Raw genomic sequence first — 23,460 nt, forward strand, 5'->3', positions numbered from 1 at the left:
TTCACTATTCTAATTTTTATGGCAATTACTTCCTTGCCTTTCTTAATGGATCATTAAATCGTATTGATGAAATGATCCTTTTAACATAATGAAATGTCTCTTATTCCTGGTATTCATTGTTCTAAAATCTGCCTTGTTGGATTTTAATTTAGTCACACCAGGTTTTTTCGATGTATTGATGTATGATACATCTTTTCTCATCCTTTCATCTCTGTGTCTTTATGTTTTAAGAGGGTTTCCTATAGACTCCCTGAAGTTAGATGTTGCTTTTTTATCAAGTCTGACAATCTCTTTTAATTGGGGGTGTTTAGACATTTTCCATTTAATTTTGTTACCAATATTGTTGTGTTTAAATTTACTCTCTTAGAATCTGCTAGCTATTTTTCTCATCTGTTCTTTCTTTCCCTTTGCTTCTTTCTCTGTTATAGTTGAATGATTTGAGTTTTAAAAAAGATGGTTTTGTTTTTATCTCTACTATTGGTTTACTAGCTGTAGCTTTCTTTTATTTTTTAGTGGTTCCTCTAGAGTTTACAATATACATCTCTAACTTAACAATATCTTCAAATAATATTGTACCACTTCATGTATAATATATGAGCTGTACGTCTTCTGTTTTCCTCATCTCATTCTCTGTGCTATTGTGGCTAAATATTTTTTATTTACAGATACTGTAATGCCATAATAAATCAAAATTATTTTTGCATAAAAACAATTATTATTATTATTTTTTAAATATTTACTTTTATTTATTTGGCTGCATAGAGTCTTAGCTGTGGCATGTGGGAACTAGTGTCCTGACCAGGGATCAAATCCAGTCCCCCTGTGTCTTGAGCACAGAGTTTTAGCCACTGGACCACCAGGGAATTCCCACAATTATTTTATAAAGTGATTAGGAACTGAGAAAAAAATGTCTTGTTAACCCACATAAAAGTAGTTATAAATCTCATAATAAGTTAAAAAGTAGTTATTAATCTCAAATATACTTTTCCTATCAGAAGTTTTCTTTGGGTCTTTTTTATATCCTCATGTTCATCTTTCTTCTATCTTGTTGAACATATGAAAAATATTTATAATAGATACTGTAATGTTTCTTGTGCTAATTCCATTTTCTCATTTCAAGATCTATTTCTTTCCATTGACTTTTCTCCAGATTATAGGACATATTTCTCTGCCTCTTGGAAGAACACTCTCTGATTGTTTGCACTATTCCCTTAATATAATCTGTAGCTTGGTTTGTGTGTGCCTGTATGTGTGTTTCATTTGAAATCTGTATTTTGTTCTTTGGTTGCTTACCCCATTTTGGAAAATTTCAACTTCTGTACTGGATTTCTCTGCTCTGTCAGACAACCCTTGTCTTTTCAAAATGGACCTTGGCTTCCTTTTAAGGATTTCTGTTCTTGTGGACCTTGTGTGGTTTTGTTGTTTTTGTTTTGAACAGCAAATTCAAACCATCAGTCACTAAATTAACACCCAGAGTTTTTATGTCATTCATGAATTTTTTTTGAATCACCTCAGTATTGTTGAGAACTTCCCCTCCTTTTGGAGAAGGCAATGGCACCCCACTCCAGTACTCTTGCCTGGAAAATCCCATGAGTGGAGGAGCCTGGTAGGCTGCAGTCCATGGGGTCGCGAAGAGTCGGACACGACTGAGCGACTTCACTTTCTTTCACTTTCCCCTCCTTTTGACTTCTGGGCAGTTTAGCACTTCAGATACTGCTTGTTTAAAATTATTTTAGCACTTAATGCTTCACTAGTTTGTTTCTTTTTAAGGGTAAGGTATGTATTTTATTCACCTCTTTTGTGCTTCAGACCTTACACAAATAAATCTTGATTTCAGTTGCATTTTAATGCAAGAGGGCCTCAAAAAAAACAATTTTTCTGGTTTAAAAATGTATTTTATTAGTCCAGATTAGCAAGCTTTTAAACTGTACAAATTATTGCCATAAATCCTCATAGTGTACATTTCCTTAGGTATACAAGATTTTCACAAGTTTCACTTTTATCCTTTTATTACCTGTTGAATATAGTTGCTCTGTTTTCTTTCATTTTTTTCTTGAATATCAATGTTACTTAAACTGTGCTCATTTTCTTGATATATTTCTTAAAAAGTTTTTATCAGCCTTTCAGCAGACTAAATCTGTGTAATAAGTTCATTTATTGAGTATGTCAGTAATGTCAGTAATCTTATGCTTATATCTTGTATCCAGGAAATACTGAGTGCCAAACATGTACCCAAGCAAGGAAGTGAAGCTGAAAATGTTAGTCACTCAGTCATGTCCAACTCTCTGAAACATTATTTTAATTACTTGCTGTAAGCTCACTTTAAATTATTTCTGTCTAGGCTCTCTCTACAAATTCATATATGCTATTTGGTGTAATTAAAGTGAAAGTGTTAGTTGCTCAGTCATGTCCAACTCTTTATGACCCCATGGAGTGTAGCCTGCCAGGCTTCTCTGTCCATGGCATTTTCCAGGTAAGAATACTGGAGTAGGTTGCCATTTCCTTCTGCAGAGTATCTTCTCAACTCAGGGATCTAACTCAGGTCTCTCACATTGTAGGCAGACTCTTAACTGTTGAACCACCAGGGAAGCTGTATAATTAATAGGTTTCTCCAACATATAAAACTGTGATCTTCTGAGGATGAAAATATTTTATCAGTTAAATAGAACTTCCATTTTCATCCCAACCAAATATACTTAGAAGAAAAAAAAGCTTTTGTTTTCTTTAGGTATTTTTTCTTTTGTTTAGTAAGTTCAATTCTATAGGTCCTTAATTTAATATATATTAATATTAATTCCACTCTTATATAGAATTTTTAAAATGCAATAATTTCTGTGGCTAAACATTAGTTCTGATAATATATAGTCTCAGCAATTGATGTACCAAATGATTTATATATTTTGAGTGCTTTTTCTCTGAAATCATTAGAATCCTGTCTTATCTGCCAGTGATATGATTTTACTTGTAGGTGGCTATGCACCATTCCTGTCTTTGACTGCCAGGGAAAGTGCTTTTACTGTCATCTCTAACACTGAGAAAGATGTTCCAGGTCCAGGACACTATAATGTTTCAGAAAAGCAGGTAAATTTACAGCTGTCATTATAATTGTCTGAGTTAATAAAAATCATGCTTTCTTCCTCTAATAGACTAATGTGTCACTTGCCATATTATATTTTCCCTTCATATCATTTTCTTGCACCTTTCAATCTGTATTTTGCAATAGAATAAGAGGAAAAGAAGTGTGTCCAATGGTAATTGTCTGGTGGGTGTTTGTCATTAGTCTATATAACCTATAGGACAAAAGCATTGTCCTTGAGATTCCTGAGTGGGAGAATAGGGCTACTGAATTTATTAAGGCCCATGGAAGTTGTACAGATGGTCAAGATATGTAGAATAAGAAAGACAGCAGTGCACAGGAATTGGTTTGTGGGCTGTGCTCTAAAGCTGTAGCTATGGCCATTGTCTCCTATTTCTATACCGTCTCAAGAGTCTGTGACCAGAAAATCTTCAATGGTTCATTTATGTTCAGAAATAATGTTTTAATTCCAGTATTTTCATAATCATTGACATCAAGTTTTACCCTTTTCACATACATTTTGCAGTCATGGTAAGTCCTATCTGACCCAAGCAGACCTATATCTCCCCTGTTGGAGGCCCAGATCTAATCGCTGATGTGTTAATTTTTGTATTAGACTTCTGAATTATTAATAGCAATGTTTTTTTTTTTTTTTTTTTTTTACCAGTTATGGGGTTTTGACTGCAAGCAATCAAATGGATTTTTAGGACAGATACTAGGTTTCTAATAAATTTATATGTAAGGTACTTGGTTGGCTCATAGACTTGAAGGAAGAATTGTTCAAACAGGTCTTAAAGAAGGATAAAATGAAAGTGAAAGCTGTTCAGTCGTGTCTGACTCTTTGCGACCCCATGGACTGTAACCTGCCAGGCTCCTCTGTCCATGGAATTCTCCAGGCTAGAATACTGGAGTGGGAGCCATTCCCTTCTCCAGGGGATATTCCCCACCCAGGGATCAAACCCAGGCCTCCCACATTGCAGGCGGGTTCTTTACCAGCTGAGCCACCAGGGAAGCAGTAAAGAAGGATAGGACTAAGACAATTCCAGGTATTTCAGTAGTAAGAACTTCTGCATTATTCAATGGCAAACTTCCATTAGATAACGTAATTCCATAACTTCCTTACACTTTTTTTTTTTTTTTTAATGTCTAACAGCACTAAAGATGAAAATTCTCAGTAGGGAAAATCTGGCCTGGTTTTATTATGGACCCACACCTGTGCTTTTTGGGTCGAGGGTTCCTGTGTTTGGAAGTTCCTTTTAATAGGTTTGATTGTCCCAAGAGTGGTAAATATGCTATTTTGAGCAAATAGTAGAAGGGATGCTGGACAGATAAAAGCAATAGATTTCCATTATGTTTCATGCTTTGATTGCCTAGTTCTCCTCTCTCTCATGCACATGACAAACACACACTTCTTCCTATATATGTAATTTTAAGTGAAGTGAAGTGAAGTGAAGTGGCTCAGTCGTGCCCGACTCTTTGCAACCCCATGGACAGCAGCCTGCACCAAGCTCCTCCGTCCATGGGATTTTCTAGGCAAGAGGACTGCAGTGGCTTGCTGTTAATTAGTGTTTTGCTACTGCCTTTAAAGATGGTGTTGCAGTGTCACTGCTAAATGAATCCTGGATCTTCAGATTAAGACTGCTTCTTGTTCTTGGCATTCCTGTTTCATTATTCTGCAGTTTATAGATTTGATGGTAAATATAACATGAGCTTTTATACAGAAGTGGTTAGGAGTGTGGGCTCTGGAGCTAGACTACCTAGACTCAAAATCTGTCTCTGCTTACTAGCTGCGAGACTTAATCTTAGCCACTTAGTCTTGTCAGGCCTTTGTTTCTTCATCTATTAAGTAGCGGCAGTAATTTGGTAGGCTTTTTTTTCTAAGGACTAAATATATTAATAAGCATTTAGAATAGTACCTTAAAGTACTGAAGGTTGGCCTTCAGTAAATTTTAACCATTATTAGTGTTGCCATTTTACAATAGAAAGGGGAAAGAAATAGAGGGAAAATTAAAAAAAAGTGACGTATGAAGCAAGGAAATATAGATAAGGACCTGTTAGGACCTTAGGCTATAGCTTAAGATTTTTCTGTTACTCACTCCATGTTACTTTAACACGAACTTTATCTGGTGGCATTCTAAGCGTTAGTGAGATGAATAGACTCTTCAGATCTAAGGTGTCTGAGTTCTTGGTTCTTAGGCTTGCTTTTTGTCCTTTAAATAAACTTACTCTTAGCATCTTCATTGACAGTTAGAAGGCTCTGCAGGGTGTCCCATCTTCCATCCTACCACACTCCTGGTACTCATTAGTCCTGTTTTTCTGTCCTAGTGAGGACAGAAAATTAATTTCCCCAGTCAATACACAAACCTCCTTATTTTGTTTTCTGCTTGGTAGGAAAGAACGTTGAACGATCACTTGGTGGTTTCAACTTCCAGTTCAAGGGAACATATCTTGCTTTTCCATGAACTCTTTTAAATTTTCCAGGAAACTAGAGCCTAGAGCACAAAAAGCAAAACATTAAATAGTGGGACATTAGATGTAGTCATTAGAAGTGTCACTCCTGCCTCCACACCCTGGCTTACAGACCAGACCAGCATGGGTCTGTGGGCTTGCTAGTTCTGACAGTATTTCTCTCATTAAGCCTGATATGTAATTCTAGTATTCAAAGAGGGAAATACAGTAAAAATACATAATATATAGGTTTAAAACTTGTCAAATGTGATAGTTATCAGGATGTTGGAATGTTACTTTAATACTGATTTTAGTCAATTCTCTTGTAAAATAATATAAAGTACAATTTAAGTAAAATTTTATTTTATTCCCAATAGGGTACATTTCTTGGATTTTAAGAGTAAGAAATAAGGAAGTGTGCTTTTTTGTGAAATGGATGATCTAAGAAAAAGTTCTAGTATTCTCTGCTTTTTTCCTTAAAACTATAAACAAATCCTTGGAAAATATTGATTTCCTTGCTTTGAAAAATGATTTATTACTTATTTACACAGTTGCTGTTAAGTTTTGGAGTTTTAAGTTAAATTCTTATAGAACTTTTAGAAGTTCAAGAAGTGTGAATTTATCATACTATTTGAAAAAAGTCATTTCATTTTAAACAACAATAGGAAACATGTTTGTAATGTGACATAGGTTACATGTTATGTAAATTAGATAATAAAGGGGTAATCTTACTGGAAATTAATGCATATATTTGGTAATTTATTTTTATACTTTTCTTTTGGAAGCATAGATTGAAATGTTGCTTTCTGTGGGCACTTAGTAAATATCATTTGAAGACTTCAAATGAAATGTTAAAAAACCCAAAATATGGGTTGTTTTTGTGAGGGCCTGCCTCCACTGCTAAATGTAGCAATAGAATACTTGTAGAATACTTGAAGCTTTTTGAAAGCAGAAGATTTAGGAGTTGAATTTTTTTCCTGTATTTGGTCTTCTCTGTTTCTCTCTTCCTCTTATGGTCATTTACTTTGGCTATGGTTGTGACCATTATTCTAAAGTTGGAGGTGGGGCATAATTTTTGCCTTTATAGCTCTTGGCCAGTTATAGGCAAAGCAGTTTCCTTTAGCATATCTGAAGAATGTTAATTTTGTTCAAGAGGAAAAGAAAAGTAGAAAAGAACATAAAGGACATTTGCTTTGTAGAAAAGAAGGCAAAGAAAATTAAGAAAATAAAAGAAGCAAAAGAATCAAATTTACAAAGTGCAAACTTCTGATCCTTTGATAATTAACCTATTAAGTCACGTACTTTGTTTTGTTCACATCCCATTTCCTAGGATGAATCCCATTCCAAAACTTCAGTACAAATTTCACTGTTTTCTGGTTGTCTTCTAGCATCAGACCTGTTTCTGCAAGATAGATACCATTTCGTTCCTTCATACATGAGAATGGCCCTGGAGAAGGAACTGGCAACCCACTGCAATGTTCTTGCCTGGAGAATCACATGGATGGAGGAGTCTGGTGGTGTAGAGTCCGTGGGGCTGCAAAGAGCTGAACGTGATTGAGTGACTAACACACACACACACACACACACAGACACACACACACACACACACACAGAAGAATGGTTCTAGGTATGGGGCTCTATTTCCCGTGCCTGTATAGTTTATGTCTTATTTTTCATTAACCAGGCCTAGGAATAGATGTCCAAATCTAGGTTTTATTTTTGATTGAAGAGATATACCTCATTAGAGCTGAATGATAAGCTATCATATGTGATACAGTGCATGGATTCACACTTTAGATGAGACTCTGCCTCCTATAGTGTTGAGAGATTGCTGACAATATAATAATTCATCAACTAACCATAGCACATAGACAAAGCACAGTTCTCAAGAAAGACTAAGACTGCTTTCTCACAGGTGTTTATATAAAATGTATTATTACTTGGTAATATGATTTTGACTCAGTTATCTGACATATGGAAGTTTCCTTTGCAAACTTTTGTAAAATTTGTTGAATTGGTAGTTATGAATAATATGAAACATATCCTGGTTAATTTGTATGCAGTTAAAAAAATCAGATTAGAGCTATCTAAACTTTTGTTGAAGTATTCAATATAAATTCAAATTCAGTTTAAAATGTCAGATCTTAGAGACTATACTAATGACTGTCAACGAATGAAAATTTGGAGATCTTCTCTTCACATGATTTTATTTTTTAATTTAACTTATTAGATTTTTTTTTACAAAATCATTAATGTCTACCATTATAGATCCAAATTCTTTAAACATAGGAATTGTGATCTTATTAAATCAGTAATCAAGTAGTGAATTGAATATCTAAGAATAATTTGACTCATTTTTTTAGCAAAAGAACTCTTTTGTGTATTTCTTAAACTCTGAATAAAGCCTGCTGCTGCTAAGTCGCTTCAGTTGTGTCCGATTCTGTGCGACCCCATAGGCGGCAGCCCACCAGGCTCCGCCATCCCTGGGATTTTCCAGGCAAGAACATTGGAGTGGGTTGCCATTTTCTTCTCCAATGCATGAGAGTAAAAAGTGAGAGTGAAGTCGCTCAGCCGTGTCCGACTCTTAGCGACCCCATGGACTGCAGCCTACCAGGCTCCTCCATCCATGGGATTTTCCAGGCAAGAGTACTGGAGTGGGGTGCCATTGCCTTCTCCAGAATAAAGCCTAATAAGGTGCAAACTAGAGATATGCTCAGTCAATAGTGATTGTGAACAACTGACATGAACACATCATGTGAAAAAGTCTGTTGGTAAATTAATAACTTAAAAAAACATTCTGATCAATCAGATGCCAACAACTATTAATATGAATCATCTTTGAAGTGACTGAACTGTGACTGCTTATTGAAACTAGTATGATGGAATTTTATTTGAATTAGCTGGCTTTTAGCCAGTTGATAACTTTCTGATTCTAGAGAATCCAGATATGTGACATGGAGAGTCACGGAAGATTCCTTCCTGTACTCTCCCTGCAATAAACAGTGTTTACAACTAATCTGAGCATAAAACCAAGCTGTTGCCAGTAAAACTGCATAAACATCCCTGGAAATGACCAAAGTGTTATTCATGAAAATAATTAATCCTAAACAAGATTGGAAGGCTTTCTTTTCCCCTGCAGTATGAGCATTTAATCTCATTTCAGAGGTATAAATTCTCCAGAGACCTATAAACAAACATGCATTCTTTATTTTTGCTCTTTAGCTTTGGAGATTCCTTTATCTTTGATTTCTGTTTTAAAACTGAGTGCTGCATTCTTTTTGAGTGTTCAAAGTACAGCAAATTTGAGTTTGGTATTAAAACTGACAGCTGTATTGTCATCTTTTCTTATTACTGTCTCTCGTTAGAGAACTGTCTTCAGTCAAGAGCCTTAACTTTCTCAGGCTGAGTTTTAAAACTATTAATGTTCACATTAATATGTAATATTTATCAAATAGATATTGACTTAAAAGTGTTTCTTTTAATTCATGTTTTTCTTGTCCAACTTAGTGTAATATAAAAGGAGGCCAAAGTCTACAAAACCGGGAAAAGCGTTTTAAGAAGTTTATTTCAGATGGTCCAGGGCCAGCAAGCTATGATCAGTCTTATCCTGGAACACTGGCTGTCGTGAACAGGAAAACTCTGGAGGCTAAAGAGCATCTTCAGTCAGTATGTTGCTATTTTGATTTCTGTTCCTAATGACTTTGTTTTAAAATTTAAAATAATCTAGAAATGGTATAATGTTTAAGTACATTTGAAAAACCTTATGGTAAAAATTATCTGGTTTATTAGTATCCATATTGTAGTTTATAATTAAATGAATACTCTGTTTATAAATTATAGTTTTTTACCTGTATTAACATTTGAATTCATTTTTGCTTTTGATAAAAGTATAATCTCTTCCAGTGTCTGAGGTGAACAGAAAGTAAAGGAGATTTTAAAAGTTGCCATAGTGATTTACATCTGTATATAGAGGAAACTGTGTGTTAAGTACTGTTAATAATATAGTGAAAATTGAAACATGACTCCTGAAATAAGCTTAAAATTTAGGTGAGATATATATATATATAGATCATTAATAATGTAAGATGAAATATGACAGATGCTAAGTGAATGATCATGTGATTAAGTGCCGTAGGAATTTAAAGGAAGACTGATGTATTATGGGAAAGCATAGTTTGGAGATGGCTTATAGCAGAGGTTTGTTTTGAAGCATAGGTTTGCAATATCCTCTCCAGAGCAATCAGTATATTCTTAATAAGTAAATTTTTAGATGACTAAATCATTTAAATGCTAGTATTTTATTTGATATTCTTATGCCAGGTGTGTGTGTGTGTTAGTTGCTCAGTCGTGTCTGACTCTTAGTGACGCCATGGACTGTAGCCCGCCAGGCTCCTCTGTCCATAAAATTCTCCAGGCAAGAATGCTGGAGTGGGCTGCCATTCCCTTCTCCATGGGATCTTCCCGATGCAGGGATTGAACACAGGTCTTCTACATTGCAGGTGAATTCTTTACCATCTGAGCCACCAAAGAAGCCCTATATTTATACTAATATTTCTAATATATGTTCTCCTTCTTGTTTTTATTTAAATTATAAAATGGTTTACATTAAAGGAAATTCTGAAAAAACAGAAAATCACCTGAAAACTTCTGACTCTTAACACTGGTAATTCTGTTAATTTTTTTAGTGTTAAACTGTATATATATCTGACTTTATTGTAGTTGTTCTTTGGTCATTAAGTCGTGTTTGACTCTTTTGTGGCCCCATGAACTGTATGTAGCCTGCCAGGTTTCTTTGTTCACGGGATTCCAGTATTCCTCTGTTCAGGAATACTGGAAAGTGTTGCCATTTCCTTCTCCAGGGGATCTTCCTCACCCAGGGATTGAACCCCCATCTCCTTCATTGGCAAGTGTGTTATCACTGAGCCATCTGGGAAGCCATATGACTTTATACACTGACATATAATATTATATAATTTAAAAAGCTATAGACAAAATTTTAGTTTTAATTTATATTTTGATTTCTATTTAACGTTATATCAGATATTTTCCTTGCTACATAGTCTGCAAAATTAGGGTTTTTATACAGGGCACTGGTAAGATGAAGATAAATCAGGAGCTGGGAAGGAATGAAGCCAGGAAATGTTATAGAAAAATGTAAAGTTTGTTTTGGCCTGACAGATACTATGATTGCATAGCCCAAGTCTACTTGGAATTGCTGATTACTGATGTGACTGTAGGAATGAATGCCCATTTTTGAAATCACTAATACTTGCTTTACTAAGCAAGATAAAAAACTGAGCCAAGTGAGAGAGATTCCTTACCTCTAATAGTGGCTTAAACAGTAGTTTGGTTTGTATTATGGTTTTTGTTACTATTTAATAATAGTTTGATTAAATCTTGGTTTATATTATGAAGTAAGACATGAATTCACTCTTTTAAATTACTTTTACAAACATTTTTGATTTATATTGTAAAACTCATGAAGTCAATCTTTAATATTTGTCTTTTGTAAATTTTAATATTTTATTATTCATTCCTTCTCTTGTCTTTGAGTAAATAGTATAATTTTTTTTTAACAGAAAATGTCAAGGGCACGTACAGTTTCCAGAAGTGTTTATGTTCCTTCAATTCCTTTTGGACAGTCATATGGTTATGATGTTAATGAGGATGACAGTATTGTAAAGCATTTACCACCTGCCAGTGACAGCACACTAGGTCCAGCCTATTATAAGCCTCAAATTGTAAGTATAATACATTTCACATTGACAGTTGGAAGACCATTTATGATTTTGTATGTTTTAGTTAAGGTAACACAAACTGCATAACAAATAGACCCCCAAATCTCACTGGCTTAATGCAGCAGAAATTCTTTTTTTTTCTCATTCATATGGGCATTTCTTGTTGATAAGAGACTTTCCTCCATGTATAGATTCAGGAACACAGGCTTATTCCATTCATGTTACTGTCATCTCCAAGGGTCTTGGTGTCATATGTATCCATCCTGCAGAAGGGAAAGAGGATAAAGAACTGTGAGTGTGTTTGTTTTTTTTTTAGGCTAGGCCTGGGAGTTCAGGGCACACTGAACTTTGTATTATGTTTATATACCTCATAATATAAAGGTATAATATAAACTGCCAAGGAGTCTGGGAAATATAGTCTAGCTATATTCCAGAAAAAGAGGAAGTAGGTTTAACTTACTAAAAGTCTTCTGCTGCATTGTAAAAGCATATGCAATACATAGATATTCTTTTCCTGAATTTGAAAGGGAAAAAGCATTTTATTTATAAAGTAATTGTTTTTTAAAAATATTTATTTGTCTGTACCATGTTGTGGCATGTGGGATCTTTATTTGTGTCACGTGGGGTCTAGTTACCTGACCAGGGATTGTACTGAGGCCCCCTACAGTGGGGCTGTGGAGTCTTAGCCACTAGACTACCAGGGAAGTCCTATGACAGAATTTGAAACTAATAAGCATTATTTATTTCATAAGTGATCATTAAAAAAGATAAGGAGTCTCTCTCTGATTTAAAATATCAAACATAATATAGCAGATCTATCTTATCCAGGTTTTAACTTTCAAATGAGCAAAAACTTTATTCATTATTCAGTCAGTTGAAATGTATGAGTTATCCATGAATATAGATATGTCTGGTTTTACTTCATTATAAGACTGAAGCACATTGTGCTTTGAATCTGTTGTATTTTTATACTTTTATGGAATCTGGAAGAAGTAATCCTAGTGAGGAAAATGGCAATTTTAGGGTAGAGTTAAGGAGAGGCTGAAGAGACATCTTGGGCAAAGAAGAGGTATACTCAGAATTTGGCTTAGCTTTTATTCCCAATACTCTCTAATATTTGAACATGTTTCCATTTTTGGGTATAGACTTAAGCACCTTGTGAAACCATTCAATTTTTGGTAACAGGTGTACATACTGGGGCATTTTGGAGTCTTAGATACTTTGAATTGTTAAGTTTTTATTACTAAAGTATTTTAATTGTAATTATATAATTGTACTTTGACTAGTAAGAACATAAAACCAGATTAACCATGTACATACCATCACATATAATACATAATAAAATTTTATTACACTTCAATTAGCTATATTTTAAAATGTGTGCTTGGTTGCTCAGTTGTGTCCAACTCTTTATGACCCTATGGACTGTAGCCCACCAGGTTCCTCTGTCCATGGGGATTCTCCAGGCCAAGAATACTGGAGTGGGTTGCCATGCCATCCTCCAGGGGATCTTCCCAAACCAGGGATGGAACCCAGGTCTCCTGCATTGCAGGCGGATTCTTTACTGTCTGAGCCACCAGGGAGGCCTATATTAAATATATATATATATATATATATGTAATTACAATGATTACCCAGCCCAAGTTCCCTCCCTCCTTTTGTCTCCCTTTGCAAAAGTAAACAGTGAATCTTTTAGTTCAGTTCAATTCAGTTGCTCAGTCATGTCCGACTCTTTGCAACCCCATGGACTGCAGTATGCTTGGCCTCCCTGTCCATCACCAACTCCTGGAGCTTACTAAACTCACGTCCACTGAGTCAGTGATGCCATCAAACCATCTCATCCTCTGTTGTCCCCTTTGTTCCCTCCTTTAATCATTTCTAGCATCAGAGTCTTTTCAAATGAGTTAGTTCTTTGTATCGGGTAGCTAGAATATTAGCGTTTCAGCTTCAGCATCAGTCCTTCCAATAAATATTCAGGACTGATTTCCTTTAGGGTGGACTGGTTGGATCTCCTTGCAGTCCAAGGGACTCTAAAGAGTCCTCTCCAACACCGTAGTTCAAAAGCATCAATTCTTCAGTGCTCAGCTTTCTTTATAGTCCAACTCACATCCATACATGACTACTGGAAAAACCAAAACTTTGACTAGATGGACCTTTGTTGGCAAAGTAATGTCTCTGCTTTTTAATATGCTGTCTAGGTTGCTGCTACTGCTAAGTCGCTTCAGTCATGTCTGACTCTGTGCGACCCCATAGACGGCAGCCCACCAGGCTCCCCCATCCCTGGGATTCTCTAGGCAAGAACAGTGGAGTGGGTTGCCATTTCCTTCTCCAATGCATGAAAGTGAAAAGTGAAAGTGAAGTCGCTTAGTTGTGTCCAACTCTTCGCGACCCCATGGACTGCAGCCTACCAGGCTCCTCCGTCCATGGGATTTTGCAGGCAAGAGTACTAGAGTGGGGTGCCATTGCCTTCTCCCTGTCTAGGTTGGTTATAACTTTTCTTCCTAGGAAGAAGCGTCTTTTAATTTCATGGCTGCAGTCACCATCTGCAGTGATTTTGGAGCCCCAGAAAATAAAGTCTGTCACTGTTTCCATTTTTTCCCTGTCTATTTGCCATGAAGTGATGGGACCAGATCTTAGTTTTCTGAATGTTGAGTTTTAAGCCAACTTTTTCACTCTCCTCTTTTACTTTCATCAAGAGGCTCTTTAGTTCTTCTTCACTTTCTGCCATAAGGGTGGTGTCATCTGCATATCTGGGGTTATTGATATTTCTCCCGGCAATCTTGATTCCAGCTTGTGCTTTATCCAGCCCAGCATTTAGTGTGATGTACTCTGAATATAAGTTAAATTAGCAGAGTGACAATATACAGCCTTGACGTACTCCTTTCCCAATTTGGGACCAGTCTGTTGTTCTATGTCCAGTTCTAACTGTTACTTTTTGACCTGCATGTAGATTTATCTGAGGGAGGTCAGGTGGTCTGGTATTTCCATCTATTGAAGAATTTTCCACAGTTTGTTGTGATCCACAGTCAAAGACTTTGGCATTGTCAATAAAGCAGAAATAGATGTTTTTCTGGAACTCTCTTGCTTTTTTGATGATCCAGCGGATGTTGGCAATTTTATCTCTGATTCCTCTGCCTTTTCTAAAACCAGCTTGAACATCTGGAAGTTCACGGTTCACGTATTGCTGATGCCTGGCTTGGAGAATATTGAGCGTTACTTTACTAGTGTGTGAGATGAGTGCCATTGTGTGGTAATTTGAGCATTCTTTGGCAATGCGTTTCTTTGAGATGGGAATGAAAACTGATCTTTTCCAGTGGCCACTCTTGAGTTTTCCAAATTTGTTGGCATATTGAGTGTAGCACTTTCACAGTAACATCTTTCAGGATTTGAAATAGCTCAAGTGGAATTCCATCACCTCCACTGCTTTGTTCATAGTGATGCCTCCTTAGGCCCACTTGACTTCACATTCCAGGATGTTTAGCTCTAGGTGAGTGATCACACCATCATGGTTATCTGGGTCATGAAGATCTTTTTTGTAGCTCTGTGTATTCTTGCCACTTCTTAATATCTTCTGCTTCTGTTAGGTCTATACCATTTCTGTCCTTTATTGAGCCCATATTTGTGTGAAATGTTCCCTTGGTATCTTTAATTTTCTTGAAGAGATCTCTAGTCTTTCCCATTCTGTTGTTTTCCTCTATTTTTTTGCATTAATTACTGAGGAAGGCTTTCTTATCTCTCCTTGCTATTCTTTGGAACTCTGCATTCAAATGGGTATATATTTCCTTTTCTCCTTTGCCTTTCACTTCCCTTCTTTTCACAGCTATTTGTAAGGTCTCTTCAGACTACCATTTTGCCTTTTTGCATTTCTTTTTCTTGGGATGGTCTTGATCACTGCTTCCTGTACAATGTCAGGAACCTCTGTCCATAGTTCTTCAGGCACTCTATCAGCTCTAATCCCTTGAATCTATTTGTCACTTCCACTGTATAACTGTAAAGGATTTTATTTAGGTCATACTTCAATGGTGGCTCAGATGGTAAAGCGTCTGCTTGCAGTACAGAAGACCCGGGTTCAATCCCCAGGTCGGGAAGATCCCTGGAGAAGGAAATGGCAACCCACTCCAGTACTCTTGCCTGGAAAATTCCATGGATGGCGGAGCCTGGTAGGCTACAGTCCATGGGGTCGCAAAGAGTCTGACACGACTGAGTGACTTCATTTTGAGTGGTCTAGTGATTTTCCCTACTTTTTTCAATTTAAGTCTGAATTTGGCAATAGGAGTCCATGATCTGAGCCACAGTCAACTCCTGGACTTGTTTTTGCTTACTGTAGAGAGCTTCTTCATCTTTGGTTGCAAAGATAATCCATCTCATTTTGGTATTGATCATCTGATGATATCCATGTGTAGAGTGTTCTCTTGTGTTGTTCAAAGTGGGTGTTTCCTATGACCAGTGTGTTCTCTTGGCAAAACTCTATTAGCCTTGCCCTGCTTCATTCTGTACTCCAAGGCAAAACTTGCCTATTACTCCAGGTTTTCTTGACTTCCTACTTTGCATTGCAGTTCTCTATAATGAAAAGGACATCTATTTTGGGTGTTGATTCTAGAAGGTCTTGTAGGTCTTCATAGAAGCGTTCAACTTCAACTTCTTAAGCATTAGTTGTTGGGACATAGACTTGGATTACTGTGCTATTGAATGGTTTGCCTTGGAAATGAACAAAGATCATTCTGTCATTTTTGAGATTGCATTCAAGTACTGCATTTTGGATTCTTTTGTTGACTATGATGGCTATTCCATTTCTTCTAAGGGATTCTTGCCCACCATAGTAGATATTGTGGTCATCTGAGTTAAATTCACCCATTCCAGTCCATTTTAGTTTACTGATTCCTAAAATGTTGATGTTCACTCGTTTGACCACTTCCAATTTACCTTGATTCATGGACCTAACATTCCAGGTTCCTAAGCAGTATTGCTCTTTTCAGCATCTGACTTTACTTCCATCATCAGTCACATCCACAACTGGGTGTTGTGTTTTCTTTGGCTCCTTCTCTTCATTCTTTCTGGAATTATTTCTCTACTGATCTCCAGTAGCATATTGGGCACCTATCAACCTGGGGAGTTCATCTTTCAGTGTCCTATCTTTTTGCCTTTTCATACTGTTCATGGGGTTCTCGGCAAGAATACTGAAGTGGTTTGCCGTTCCTTTTTCCAGTGGACCACATTTTGAATCTTTACTACATTTAAATAACAAATATTGTTGTGTGATTTAAAACATTTAAGTAAATGGTATCATCTGGTATGTAGATTGCTTCCTTTTTCACTTAATGCTATATTTTCTAGACTTAACTATATCAATATATTTTATCTAATTTATTCATTGTTTCCAGTTAGTGAATTTCTTTTAAAAAAAATTTATATGTTGAAAAAATTTAAGATTGGGAGAAAAGTAACAAGAATAATACAAGTAATTACTATATACTTTTCACTTAGATCCTGCAGTTAACACTTTATTACATTTGCTTTGTCATTTCCTCCATATTTATTTCTATCCTTATTAAGCAATTTGAGAGTACTGCATTTCAAACATGATGCCCCTTTACCTAAATATGTTAATGTAGAACAAGAATCTCTATTATGAACACAATGATGATCAAAATCAGAAAAATTTCATACATATAATGCTATCATATAATCTATAGATATTTTTAAAGTATTGCTAATTATCTCAATGATATTCTTTAAAAATGAGTTTTGGTCTAGAGTATTAATCTAGTATTATAAGCCACATTTAATTGTGTCTCCTTAGGTTCCTTTAATTGGGAACAGTTCTTCAATCTTTCATTGTGTTTTGTAGTCTTGACTTTTTAAAGAGTACGGAGTGTTTATTTTGTAGAATATGTTTCCATTTTGGATTTGTGTATGTTTTATTATGCTTAGGATAAGTTTATCTTTTTGGCTGGAATGAAAGTGATGTATCAGTGTATCACATAAAGAGGGACAGGATGTTTACTTATCTGGTAATTGGTGATGTTAACTTGAGGGGATGTCTTCCAGTTTTATCTACTGTAAAGTTACTATTTTTAAAAATTATAAATATTTTGGAGAATTTACTTTAAGAATGAATAGATATGTTGTTCCTTATCAAACTCTCACCTATTTAACATCCATTGATGATGCCTGAATCAGTTTTATTGTGATGTTTATTAAATTATGGTTTTCTAATTCCATATTTTCCTTTAACATTTTTTGTTGGCATTTTAAAGAACAGCTTTATTTTCTTTCTCATTTATGTATTTATATCAGTATGGGTTCTTAAATTCCTGTTTTACTCCAAAGGTTATAATTTACTACTCTCACTTTTTATTTTGAAGTTAAAATTATCTAATGTTCACCCTTGGGAGCTCTTTAAATCTGCTTATTGTGTTTTTGACATTCATTGAGCATTTCTTTATTTTATGGCACAATAAAATGCACCAGACCCATTTTGTTTTTTCCCTGCTCCAGTTGTTCAAATCAGTCATTTCCTCAAGAAGCCCTACTTTTTTAGTAGAGAATAATATTTCAAAAGAGTATCAGTACACTAGTGTTCTTGCCTGGAGAATCCCAGGGATGGGGAAGCCTGGTAGGCTGCCATCTATGGGGTCGCACAGAGTCGGACACTATTGAAGTGACTTAGCAGCAGCAGCAGGTATGTTTAGGATATCATTCCTTCTAGGCCATCTCAATGGACAGAGTTATAAATCTATACTTTTTATTACTTGTTAAAAACTTTGAGCTTATATTGATCTCTCTGATTCCAGTTCAATGCCACATGTTTGTTCCAGTATTTCCTTTGCCATATTTGAGCTCCTTTCTCTCACATAACCTGGCTCACAGTGTTCTCAGTATAGTTACTTATTTGCTTAATCTTGTAAAACACTGAAAATGATTTCAGGATTGAAAACCATTTTCAGACTTGAGAAGGTACAAAGTTCTTACCTCTATGTGACCATGTGGTTCTATACAAGTGGGAAGTGAAAGCTCAGACAGACTTACTTATAAATTGCCAACTTGAATGTTGAAGGGGTGTTTCAACACATGCACAGAGCATGTCTGCAAAGGTTGGAGACTTACTGAAAGGGCATTAAAAACCCCTGTCCAGCCATTACCCGGCCAATTAGCTAACCAGACCAAGACTTTAGTGAACACACATGACAGAGGATACAGAATTTAGAGGATTAGTTCAGGAAAATCATAGAACAAAACAAACAAACAAAAACAGAATTAGGGGCAGGAGGGAGAGTCTGATTTTTGAGTTTCCTCATTGAATTATTTCAGTTGTCTGGTTTACAACATAATTATGAGATATACAAAGAACAAAACGTATATGGTTCATATGTAGGAAAAGAAGCAATCACTAGAAACTGTTCTTGAGGAAGCCAGGATGTTGGATTTATTAGATAAAGTCTTTGTATCAACTAATTTAAATACAATCAAATAAGTAAAGGACTTGGGCTTCCCAGGGGTACAGTGGTAAAGCATCTGCCTGCCAATGCAGGAGACACAAGAGACGTTAGTTCAGTCCCTGGGTCAGGAAGATCCCCTGGAGTAGGAAATGGCAGCTCACTCTAGTATTCTTGCCTGGAAAATCCCATGTACAGAGGAGCCTGGTGGGCTACAGTCCATGGGACTGCAAAAAGTTAGACACAACTGAGCAGCTGAGCACATCAAACATCAAACATACCAGCATAAGCATGGTGAGAGTCAAAGAAAGAAAAAGGGCAGAGAGAATATTTGAAGAAATAATAACTTGGAAACATCCCAAATTTGATGAAAAATAATCTACACATACAGGAAGCTCAATGAATTGCGAATAGTGTAAGTTCAAAGAGATGCACAGCTCGATATAGCACAAAATGTTGAATACCAAAGACAAAGAGAAATCTTGAAAGAAGCGAGAGACATGGCAAGGAATCCCTAAGAAGACTAACAGCTTACTTATCAGAGAAAATGGAGGATGGAAGGCAATGAAGTGATATATTCAAAGTGCTGAAATAAAAATCATTGTTAATCAACAATTCTGTAGACAGCAGAAAAATTCTTTTAAAATGAAAGCAAAGTTAAGATTCCCAGGTAAACAGAAACCTATAGACTTTATTTCTAGGTCCTCAGGATGAAATGAAAGTTTATTAGATAATAGCTCAAATTCTATTTAAAGAATTAAAATACAAAGGTAAAGGTAAATAGATAAGCTAGTATAATTTAATTTTTGGTTTATAATTCTCCTTTTTTGAAAATTTCTGTCATGAAACATAATAGAGATATATTATATGTTCAAATACAGATATTCCAAGACCTGATAGATTGCTCCATAAAACTTACGAAGAACCAACTTACCTCTGGTAAAATGGAGAGTAAGGATTTTGAGGTTATAGATACATCTCCTGTTCGCACCCTGAATCCCCATTTCTTTGTGGCTATGTGGCCTTTTTGTCCCAAGATTATTTTGCAGCCCTCTCTCTATGCCATACCTGGTTTTCCAGGCCTTGACTGGCCTATCATCCTGTCAGTCATACAAAAATAGTTTTCATCAACAGGTAGTGCTGTTATCTTACATATTTGAGTAAGATATGCTTAGAAGAACAGTGGAGATAGTTCTGTAAAAATTGCACTGGAATGAATGGCAGTCCTGTGGTCTGATATAAGTATATTCTGTCCAAGGTAAAGGACAATGAAGAAACGTAGTGTAATGGAACTGGACTGCCTGGGTTTCTTTCTTTGCTTTTCTGCTTAATAGTTACTTGTCTTTGACCAAGTTTCTTAAGCTCTTTATGATGTTTCCTTATCTAATGTATCCTGGGAGAAAACTTTGATCTAATACATTGGAACTATCAATAATGTTTCTTTTTCACAATAGTCATTGATCCTTGGTCTTAGCTTAAACAGTTCTGTAGTCTTAAATCTCAAAATGTTATTCTTGTTTTAAAATTGTATTTTTTATATATGCTATTTCTTTTTTCAGAATAATATATCATCTATTAAAAGGCTTGAATAATGCCTCCACGCTTTCCTAGATGTATAAAACCTTTTTCACATGTGAATAAACACTAACATATAACTTTTGATTTCTTTTTGGTTAAATTCTTATTTATAGAAGAGAAAAATAAGAAAAATTATAATTTTAATAGGTCCAATTTATCTAATGCCATGTCTTAGTAATTACTGAGTCAGTTCAACTTGTATTTATTAGGGTAAAAAATCTAGAATGAATTTAAGGAAACATGTTTGTAGAAACATAGATTTACATATAAATTAAAGACATAATTGTTAAAATTCAAGAAGATTCAACAAAGCATAGCTGGAGTAGCTTAGTAGCTGGAGGCTTAAATTTCTTGTTTATTCCTGCAAAAAAAAAAAATACGTGCCTCACAGACTATTTTCAAATTGATACTGTAGTAATGTTAATTCGAGTATTACCCAAATTTCTGATAATTCTGTGTATCTCTTTAGCGGCTTTGTGAGCTTGTGCTATATGTGGGCCCAGTTTCCAGATATAAATATTAATAGAAAATTGAGAAAATAATCCAAGAGATAGGTATTATTGTGATTATTCACCGAGTCATTGAAATAACATCTGCTGAAGATATTTTATATACCTTAACTATGGAAGCACCTGTAAAGTTAAAAGCTATATAAGACTCAAGCCACCAAATCATTTTAAGCTATATTTAATCTATAAAGGAAAATTCTGTATAAGTTATTTTGTATAACATTTTGAATTACAAAATTTGACTTCTTTCCCTTTTTAAAAAGAAGAGCCCAGGGCACCACTGGAAATTTGCTTTTCAGAGGTGGATTTTGCAAGCAGGGTTTTGCGGCTGGAATTATGACACTGACTTGCTTGCTAATAATAACACGTTGGGAACTACCTGTGTGCTGCCACACTGGAGTGCAGTCTGTTAGTGTTTGAACTGCTGCACTTCGGAGCTTGTAATTCTTCACAAATTCTCTTTCTTCACTTAATCATGGGAAAGACACGAGGAGAAAGTTTCATAGCCCCTTCATTTATTTCACTGTCAGTGAAAGTGGCAGTTAGTAATTCTTCAAGTTATATTACATCATTCACTTAAAATAATGGAGCTTCTTGCTGAGTTTGCTCCAATTAGGTCATATTTTATTTGCTAATGATTTTAAAGTTAACAATGTCCTTGAAGGACGGTGTTGTCAACACATCTTGACATAAAGAGAATGTGATATAGAACTAAGAGTATGTCAATTTATTCTTTATTTTCTGTTTGTATTTTAAAAAGACTTTAAAATTAATTTTCCAATTGAACATTTACGGGAGAACTGCAAAGGTTAGTGAATTAAGTAGTTCACGTGGTTTAAATGAAATAAATTTCAGTGTATACACAGGAAAAGGATTTTGCTGGTATCTTGAATGGTGTGTGTGTGTTTAAGTATGTTTGTGTGTGCATGATCTTTCCTTCTGTTGGGTTAGTTTTAAGAATTCTTAAACAGTTAACCTGCAAAATCCCAATGATTAACCTGAAGAAAGCTTCTTGGACCTAATTCTACTTGAATATAGTTTCTCCTGAAATGTTATGTTGAAGCAGTTACTATAAAACTAACATATTTTTCAGTTCAATTCAGTTGCTCAGTCGTGTCCAACTCTTTGCAGCCCTATGGACTGCAGCATGCCAATCCTCCCTGTCCTTCACCAACTCCCGGTGTTTATTCAAACTTATGTCCATTGAGTCGGTGATGCCATCCAACTATGTCATCCTTCGTCATCCCCTTTTCCTCCCCCCTTCAATCTTTCCTAGCATCAGAGTCTTTTCCAGTGAGCCACTTCTTCCCAGCAGGTGGCCAAAGTATTGGAGTTTTGGCTTCAGCATCAGTCCTTCCAGTGAATATTCAGGACTGATTTCCTTTAGGATGGACTAGTTGGATCTCTTTGCAGTCCAAGGGACTCTCAAGAGTCTTCTCCAACACTACAGTTCAAAAGCATCAGTTCTTGGGCTATCAAATTTTATAGCCTCAAATTTTTTAGGCTATAAAAATATAATGTTAAGGATGGCTTCTCAAAATGCTCTGTGTTAAAATACGAGTTTTATTTTTAAAAATCTATAAGCTATAGCAAATCAATAGATGTGTTCCTGCCTGAAAGATAGAAAATATCTGGCACATCTAACCTGGCTATATTATATTAAAAGAGAGTTCTACATTTATTTTATTACTTATTATGCCTAAAATCTTCACAATTATGAAAATTTGCTTTATTTCAAAGTAAAAACAAAGTACAACACAAATGAGAAAACTTTCTTTCTGACGTCAAAACTGTATATGTACTTTAAAATCCATGCCTCTATTAAGTAATTTCATTTGAAAGGTGGTCTAGAACATATCTTCGCAAAAAAAGTGTTGCAGGGCTCAGCACTGTTTCCTTTCTGAAGCCCTCTGGGGTGCAGCAGTCTTCAGAGTTGCCACTGATCCAAAGGAACAGGCTGCTTTGTAGCTACTCTAGTGGGTAGCATGGTTTCTTCCAGGATTCCTCTTTTACCATCTGCTACTCTGTTGGTCATGTTAGGCTGTGCTGTTTTTCTGTGCTGTTCTGCTAGGTGTTATGGTGTTTGTCTTTGCACGCTAGACCCAAAGCCTTTGGATGGTTTGACTACCTTTATTTCCTTTTGTGTTACATTCAGAGGTGCTAGAGTGGTGTGACCTCTATGCATTAGAGAGATTGGTGGTATAGCCCTTTTAATTTTTATTTATAGCTCTGTTCCTTCTAGGATGGACAAGGATCTGGGCTTGGGAATCATATATCAACCTATTTATAATAATATCATCATCTTGCTTTAATTTGGTGCTTTATAGAGTGTTATAACTACATAGTGTGTTCAAGCTAAGCATCCCTAGTGAAGAAGGGAAATACTTCTCTGCTCTTTGCATTGTAGTTTGTTAGAAGGAATCTGTATACCAATTAGCTAAGCACAGCAAGATGACTTACAGTGCTGGAAATATTCCTAGTGGAAATAAGGATCAATCCTTTTAATTTATGTAACAAGTTTTCCCAGGCTTCATTGGATTGTGGGTACTAATTAGCATCACAGTTATGTTCAGTTAAGTTCAGTCGCTCAGTCATGTCAGACTCTTTGCGACCCCATGAATCGCAGCACACCAGGCCTCCCTGTCCATCACCAACTCCCAGAGTTTATCCAAATT

General features: G+C 35.7%; 1 protein-coding gene across 1 annotated transcript in view; it reads left to right on the forward strand.

Moving 5' to 3' along the window:
- Nucleotides 1-23,460, forward strand: part of STPG2 (sperm tail PG-rich repeat containing 2) — a 353,179-nt gene that overhangs the window by 10,080 nt on the left and 319,639 nt on the right. The window contains exons 2-3 of the mRNA XM_018049914.1: nt 2,969-3,081; nt 11,104-11,265. Of these exons, the coding sequence (XP_017905403.1) occupies nt 2,969-3,081; nt 11,104-11,265 (275 nt within the window). The remainder of the gene's footprint in view (nt 1-2,968; nt 3,082-11,103; nt 11,266-23,460) is intronic.

This window comes from Capra hircus, chromosome 6, assembly GCF_001704415.2.
Source record: "Capra hircus breed San Clemente chromosome 6, ASM170441v1, whole genome shotgun sequence".
In the NCBI taxonomy this organism is placed as follows: domain Eukaryota; kingdom Metazoa; phylum Chordata; class Mammalia; order Artiodactyla; family Bovidae; genus Capra; species Capra hircus.